The following is a 7989-nucleotide window of genomic DNA, read 5'->3' as shown; positions in this document are numbered from 1 at the left end:
GTAAAGCAAGGCTTAAAGGCTGTACATAAAACTACCCAACTTCTGACAGACTATGGGAAGAATTTTAATTGTGCAACTATTTGCTTGTTGAGTTTTAACTGCGTATAATGATCAATTGCTAAATTAAAATAAACCTGCTCGCTTGGATCCTGCACATTCCTCAACTGTACAAGGAGTAGGGAGACAACATTCATCCTTTAAATATTAATCTAATGGAGAGGCTACTGCACAACACAAAAAAGGAAAAGCAAACACCATCAGTAAAGTCAGGATTTTTTATTAACTTCTTTTATCTGTTCCGCTGCAAAGCAGGAAACCTTATCTATCAAAGGTGGCCCCACATTATAGAGTCACTACAAAATGTGAGATCTGGCCCTGTTCTAATCATCAGGAACTTTCACTAATTCCTCTAATTCTCAAAGCATTAAATACATCTTTAATATTAAAACCTGATTGAAAGGAGACTGACGTACCTGTGGGAGCACAAAACATGGCAGAGGGGTGGCTGGAGAGAAGTGAACGTTGCAAAGATGAAAGCACAATCTGTGCTATGGAATTAAGGCTGTTAATAGGTCTTCGGCCCAGTTTACAAACACAGGTTATTCTGCCCCACAGAGAAGTATGAATGTCAAACAGTGACATTATATTATTACATTTATTAGGCTTTTTAAAAAAATGACTCCCAAACCCCATATACAAGATACTGGCTAGTTAAAGGTGCCTCCTCACAAAAAAGGGGGGAATTATGACATTGTTTCTGATTCACAGTCATAAGCGGGCAGAAATCAACCCATTTGGAAGAAAAGGCAGTCCAGTTTCCTTCAAAATCTCCTTGACAAGCTGGCCAGAATGGGACCTTCCGTCCACCACTAATTTAGGACAATCTACACTGAAGAAAAGAGGCTTGTACTGGTTTCCACTTAGCTTTCCAGTCACTCCTCAATGGATTTTATATATCGCTCGTATGCCTCTTCACTCATGAGTTCATCAAGTTCTGAAGGGTTATCCACAGTCATCTTGATAAGCCAACCTATGAGCAAGAAGACAAAGGCATTTTTCATAATGGAGCTCCAGTAAAGGCTACCTCTTAACACAGCCATTTCTGTTTATACGGCAAGTAAAAGCTTCCAGTGAAAATCAGAAAGACTTCACTGACCAAAGTTGAGAAGGAAGACACTTAAGACTCTGTTATAAAATTTTAAAAAATCATGTTTCATTTAAAAAATAATAATTTATTAGTAGCTTCTTACCATCTTGGTAACAGGATTTGTTGACAAGTCCTGGATTATCAGCAAGGGCACTGTTAATTTCTGTTACTTCTCCTGTGAGCGGGGAGTAGAGTTCACTAGCTGCCTTCACGCTTTCCAAAGCACCAAATTCATCTAAAGGGCAGAATTGGAGAGAAGAAAGCAACTGACTTATACAACTAAAGATGTGACATTGGAAGTCAAAAACTGCCTTAAAACCACTTAGAAAAATTAAGAAGTTCTAGTGTTGGGAGTTTTTGGCTAAAGTAGCCTACTCAATGCAATCCAATGCCCCACTCAACGGACAACCACCCAACTTTGGCTTAGCTACTCCTTCTTGTAGTAAAAGGAGCCAAACAGAAATGCTTGGGCAGAATCCTTGCTTGGGAATGATGGAACTAAATTAAGTGAATTAAATCCAAGCTCCGCTTCAATTCATCACAGAAAAGATGGGGCGAAGGGTGTGAAAGAACATGGCTAGATCCCAAGAATGGCACAATTAGCTCTCCTGATTTAAGCCTCATGACAAGCTTTCAGAAGTAATAGTCTTTCAGAGGTTGTTTGTGCCACAACTTGGCATGGATGAGGGCGAACTCTGCTATTTATTATTTAAAAGGAAACAAACAATCTGGCAAGAGTTGTGAAAAAACACAATACAGTAGCTTTGGGTATTTTGGTTCAAGAATGGTATGACTGTTTTCTGGCAATGCTTTATGGTATTAACCACCAAAAATTAAAGTCAGTTAATGAAAGGAGGAAAGTGCTTACCCTGTTTGTTCAACTTTGTTCCAATTTCTGGAAGACTACAGTAAACAACATCTCCTAAGGCTTCCTGAAATGAAAATCCAGGCATCAGCGACAGAGGATATAAACGGAAAAGCTATCAAAAGGTTAGCCTCTAGCACAGGAATTTAAGCAAAGGAGCAAATAGGCCACATTCCCAACTCTCCCATCATTGAATGCAAGCTACTGGAGCATAACTCCTTTTGCAGTTCCCAAGAACCACTTTAAATACCAGAGGTTGCATTCCCTCATTTGTTTTTCAATAATCTGCCTACTGGCATGCTCCAAGCAACATCATAAAGAAGCCTTACATCCGCTTGAGTTCTCCTGCATAGCAAGGTCAGGAATGGGGGAGTAATAAACAAAGACCAAAGCAGCTGGGAAGTCTCTCAGGCACATCAGCTTGGCAGTCCCTCACAGTCCCATCCAGTCAACCCTATCTACATAAACTGTGTGCGTCTGTGTGTGTACAAGGCCCCTTTCCTGTGTTAAGTTGGTTTAATTGTACACTGGCCTGAGATCTTCACGTAAAGCATGTAATACAAATATTTCAATAATTAAAGTAAGCCAGAATTGGTCAGAATTCGGTTGTATCAGTTATCTGCATGTGCGCACTGCTTGCGGACGCAACCCAGTTATTCATGCTTGATTCCTCTTGAAAGCAAGAGCACCAAAACGAATCAGAAAGGTCCCAAGCAAAGAGCACCAACTAGAGTCCTGGGAATTGTGCAGCTCAGCATACAACCCATTATAAATGCTTCCATTACAAAGCATTATCCACAATGAAAGAAACAGAAAGTCACAAAAGTGTTGAGCCAAGAGATTCCCACTTGAGGCCTAAGTGTACTTGTATAAAAGCCAAACCAGTGAGAGGTGGGGGCAGGAAAAGGATTGCTAAAGCAGCCAGCTATGTTCCCCAGACATGCCTTCAGTCCGAAGTCCACAATTTGGCTCTGTATGCAAAAGATGCAATCAGAACAATAAAGGAAGCAAAGATCAAGGCCAACACCAGGTTGATAAATATCACTGGACAACAAGAAGGGGGAACGTTACCTGTGCAAAGTTGCTGATCCCTACGGTTCCAATACTGTTTTCAACTGATATCCATTCATGCTTGTCTGTGAATCGACGGGCTAAACAAAAACACACACAAAAAAGGAGCAGTTAGTGGACTTATTCCAGCAGGTGCACAAGTTTGATGAGAAAATGCAGAAGAAAAGGCGTAGACATTCACAAGACCTGTGCAAGAGACATCCCCACTGAGTTTTCCCTCTAAAGCAGCATGTACTTTCTTGTATAGCTGGAATGACTTAATATTTTTGACACATATAGCCACACTTAAAATACGTCAACAAAATCCTTACTAAGCTTACTCCTTAGAAATTAGGAGAGCTAAAATCAAAACTTTATACTTAGTAAATGTATTTGTGTGCAATAAACTTATATTGGGGGGAAAGGAAGGAGAACTTCACAGAAAATAGTCTTTCTCAGGCAAATATTGCAAGACGATTCAAGTTTCTCAGCTACAAGAATGCTAAAGAATGAAGGCATGGTTCACCAAAAAGACTGTCTGAAAACTTCTGCAAACCATGAGGTTTTTTTCTAAGTAAGATAATAATCTCCTCTTTCTTCTCAGTTGCCTCATTTCAGTTCCAGTCATGCCAGCGCTCACATCTTGGTGTTTAATATTCTTAATGCTTCTGCGTTTGGATGGGACATTTTAGTCTCCGAGGATCACATTTTGTTGCGGAACTGCAGAACTAAACCTAAAATCCTAAAAATTCCCAACAAATGTATTACCTTTTGAAATTTGGGTCCCGTTGTGTCCTAGCCGACATAATTTAACAGAAAATGCCCCATGCCATTTTACAAAAGCCACAATGCCAAGAGCTTTTCTGATTTCTTAGTGGGTTTCGGAAATGATAGACAACCCAAAAATTAACATCCTAGCCTTAAACTTCAATACGGTGGAATTCCCATGAGGTGAAACTGCTATGGACCAAAACACACTACAGAAATAATCCAGTTTGAAACCGCTTTAATTTCCCTGGTTGAACGACAGCAGCTGGAGAGGATGAGCCAAACAATTTTGTAGCTTTGAAGTCCTGTTTCTGGGCTTTCCAGAGGCAACCAGTTGGCAGCTGTGCCAATGAGCAAAGTCTTTGGTATAATTCAGGATGGCCCCTTTCATGTTTTAACCTAAGAAATCAGAAGTAGAAAGTCTTTGATCCTGGCATCCAAGAACATTTGGGGACAAGGCATCTGGACGGAGACTGCATTGCAGCAACTAAATTACAATGCTACTAAATGGCAATGAACTACTTGACTGTGTTTTCTCCCTGCCACAGAATAAACACATTTCCGAATGAACACATGCAGGATCGTGCTGCAAAATTAAGAGGCAAAATCTGTCAGGTTGTCTTTAGTTTTTTAGCAGTCAAAAAGTCTTATTCAATTGATGACAGAATGTAATAAGTAACCCCTGTTAGAACGGCATGAAAGACCGACCTTTTATCTCAGAAACAAATGTGTATTTAGCTATCTAGATGCAGATAAACGCCCCATGAAGAAACTCTTCCAGGAATGATCCATGTACCTAGCACCATTCATATGCCCCATCTGAACTATTAAGATACAATTCAAAATTGGATGCAACTGATGGTTTTCATCTCTAAATACAACAAGAACAGAAATAACACTACGGATAAAACATAACCTACAGAAGCCTAAAGGTCATGTTCTCCATCTTTCCGCCTCTGATACAGAGGTCATTGCCATAAGTCAGGAACTACTTGAAGGCATACAAGGACAAGGTATCATAAATTATAGTTACCAGTAACCAGATAAATAGTCCCAGTAAGACTTTTGAATCCCTTCTTGTGGCTACGCTGCAAGCAAAAGAGGGAGAACAAGAACCCATTGATTTAGTTTCAGTATGTCAGTTGTCTGTTTACTCTTTGAGTTGTGAGTTTACACTGACAACTCTTCAATTGTCAGTTTACACTTTCAGCTGCTGGCCACCAGAACTCAAGCAACATAGGAGCTTGTGGAAATTAACCTTTACTTGTTGCCCAATGCCTTGGTACTAGAAAATATCCTGCCAGTATTCGAAATGCCTTTCTACAGACCTTAAAGGTGAAGTATGCAAAATGCTGCAAGAAAGAAGGGATTGCATGATCTTAAAATGAAGCCAGGTGGTTTTAGCCTAGGGCCTTTCTTCCTCACACATCAAAGAAAATAGGAATCCATCGAGTGGGTAATTCTGAACTCATAGGAAGTGCTTCTGCAGCTTCAGGTGACCTGAGAAGGTCTTGATCTATTTATCTTCTGAACTTATAATCCACTTTTCTTCTGGGATAGGACCTAGAGAAGCTTACAATGATTTAAAACAAGATTCCTATGGAAGAATTCCATAGCCTGGGATATCTCTGCCCCATGTCCATACCAAAAACACCAGGAAAGGTAGCAATCTATCACTTCTTCAGTTCAGACCTGTGCAAAGTGAGATACAACACTGTGACAAGAAGGTGAATTAGAAAAATCAAGGCCCAATCCAGATCGCTGGGACATTTGTGAATGTTGCCACAATTCAGTTGCCCAGACCAGCTGGTTGTCATTATATTGACATATTACACTAATATAAGGCTTGGTGTGCACCGTTACATCTCACGCCTTGAGGACGCTGTACCAAATTTGATGGGAAACTGTGGGTTACTGACCACAGCCAGTTAATAACATGCAGGTATTTTGGATATGCAGTTGGTACTTCTTTTTGGCACCCCACAGAAAAGCCTATATAGTTCCAAAGCAGATAATCTGCTTGGATCAAAGAGGCTAGAAACAGGATTAGGATTTCCAGTTCCTAGTAAACAGGACTCTGGCAACTACAATATACCCAGCTAATATTGTGTGATGGAGGGCCATCCCAGTAGTTTACATGCAAGTGGGATGGACACATAGTCCGAACAATGCAATAGTTCAACTATTCAAAATTGCACGGAGCAGGTCGAGGTTTCCATCCTGACTCACACTTGCGCATATACTATTGTTGCTTCGTAAATTATCTTCATCTCAACCCTGTCCTTATTGTTCACCCTGGAACAGATCGAGAGCCAATACAGTTAGAGCACTGGACTTGAACTGAGAAGATTGGGTTTCAAATCTTCACCTGACCAGAGTTTGCTGACTTTCGCTATCTCTCTGTCTAAGGACAGGATTGTTGCGAGTTAAAATGGGGAGAAGGAGCATGTACTCTGTCTTTTGAGCTCTTTGGAAGTCCCATTATATACAATGGCAAAGCAGTGGAGGACGGGGGTCTTGGAGACGTCTCATCCACAGGGTCGCCATGAGTCAAGAGTGACCACAACAACAACGCACACCATTTTACTATGCCACTGTATATAATGGAACTTGAGCGTCCATGGATTTTGGTATCCACGGCGGTTCTTGGAACCAAAGCCCAGCAGATACTAAGGGCCCTTTGTAACTACTCCAACAAAGTTTCCCCTTTGGAACCTAAGTGTTAAAGACATTACACTCTTGGTTTGTAGATTTAAGCATTTTTTAGGGGATTAGACCAAAGGGAGACTACGAAGGCCCTGAAATGAACCCAAAATCCATAGGGTAACAGGCTGTACTTTTCCACTTGCTCCAGAAATCCTTCCTTTTGCACTTTCAGACGCCTTGAGTCCCTGTACAGGATATGAATAAACATTATTATTACTACTGTATTATGATTATGATTATTATGATTATATGGTTGTTCTTTCCCCTTCCAATGGACCGGCTCAAAGAAAGGGTCCCAACAGCTGGAGACAAGGCAGAAGCCGCACAAATTCCCCATGAGCCTCCTGGCAATCCTGAAAAGGCACCCCAAATGTCACCCTGAACCAGGCTGAGAGGAGGAAGAAAAGGAAGACGTTGTCAAACCATGACATAAACTACTAAGCCTCAGAGGTCAACACACTTCAGGTCCCAAACACACACTTGGCAGAACTAAGCCAGTTTGGGACCGCTTTAGCTGCCCTGAGCTCAATGCCAGGGAATCCTGGGAAGTGTAGTTTTGTGATGCCTTGAGCCTCCGCTGTCTGGTGCCACAATAAACTCCAATTCCCAGAGTTCCCTGGGGCAGTTAAAGCGGTGCCAAACCGGGCTCTCTCTCTCTCCAGTGCGGACACAGCCATGACTTCCCCTCCTCCACTCACCGGCCTCCATCCATCGGGGGCTGGTGCTCAGCCTCCGGGCGCCGAGGAGGGCCCCCAAAGCCAGGGCCGAGGAAGGGCAGCCCTGCGGTCTAGTGGCCCCCGAGGCCCTCCGCAGCAGCAGCAGCCCCAGCAGCCCCGCTCCTCCTCGCCAAGGAGCCATCGCCCGACGCTCCCGGGAAGCCGAGCGAGGAGGGGCAGCAGCAGCAGGAGGAGGAGGGCCTAGTAGTGCCTTCCCTGAGTGCCAAGGAGGCCGGGCCTAGCGGCCTAGAAGCAGCTCTTCCATCCTGAGGGAGGAGGCCCTTTATTTGTTCCCTCGGAAAAGGAGGAGAGGCCTTATTATTTCTCTGAGGAGGAGGCTATCAGGGAAAAGAGGGTCGCAGAAGCACCATACCTCCCCATAATAGGGAAACAATAGGACTCTTTGCCCATAGGGATACACTGAGGAATAGTTGCCCCGGCCATAGGGAAACATTGGGGGGGCTTGCCCACAGTCAACACCAGAGAATCATTTGGGTATGCATTGGGAAATCATTGGGAAAGTGTCCCCCAAGTATTCTCCTATTATTCCCTATAGGATAGTATTCCCCAATTATTCCCTATGGGAAAGCATTCTCCTATTATTCCCTATGGACCACTATTCCCCAATGGTTCCCTATGGACAACTGTTCTCCCATTACTCCCTATGGGCAACTATTCCCCAATGATTCTCTATGGGCAAGTATTTCCCAATGGGACAGTATTCCCCAATGATTCCC

General features: G+C 42.8%; 1 protein-coding gene across 1 annotated transcript; it reads right to left on the bottom strand.

The window, feature by feature from the left end:
• Nucleotides 1–261: 261 nt before the first annotated feature.
• On the bottom strand, nucleotides 262–7465 carry GCSH (glycine cleavage system protein H). The gene is made up of 5 exons (XM_042438160.1): nucleotides 7235–7465; nucleotides 3084–3163; nucleotides 2016–2079; nucleotides 1251–1382; nucleotides 262–1030 (listed from the first exon to the last, which is right to left on the bottom strand). The coding sequence occupies exons 1-5, from the start codon at nucleotides 7392–7394 to the stop codon at nucleotides 933–935; spliced, it is 534 nt and encodes a 177-aa protein (XP_042294094.1). The 5' UTR covers nucleotides 7395–7465; the 3' UTR covers nucleotides 262–932.
• Nucleotides 7466–7989: the final 524 nt, after the last annotated feature.

The sequence above is a fragment of the Sceloporus undulatus genome, chromosome 8, assembly GCF_019175285.1.
Source record: "Sceloporus undulatus isolate JIND9_A2432 ecotype Alabama chromosome 8, SceUnd_v1.1, whole genome shotgun sequence".
Taxonomy (NCBI): Eukaryota; Metazoa; Chordata; class Lepidosauria; order Squamata; family Phrynosomatidae; genus Sceloporus; species Sceloporus undulatus.
The sequence above is the reverse complement of the archived record's forward strand: the minus strand, read 5'-3'. Positions and strand labels throughout refer to the sequence as shown.

Bases quoted from the DNA above. Each gene is read 5' to 3' on its own strand.
- GCSH (XM_042438160.1), bottom strand. From the start codon at position 7,394: ATGGCTCCTTGGCGAGGAGGAGCGGGGCTGCTGGGGCTGCTGCTGCTG. The intron at 2,080-3,083 runs GTAACGTTCCCC...TTTTCATTTCAG, and splicing joins GGATCAGCAACTTTGCACAG to GAAGCCTTAGGAGATGTTGT. The intron at 1,383-2,015 runs GTAAGCACTTTC...TCTGCCCTTTAG, and splicing joins AACAAAGTTGAACAAACAGG to ATGAATTTGGTGCTTTGGAA.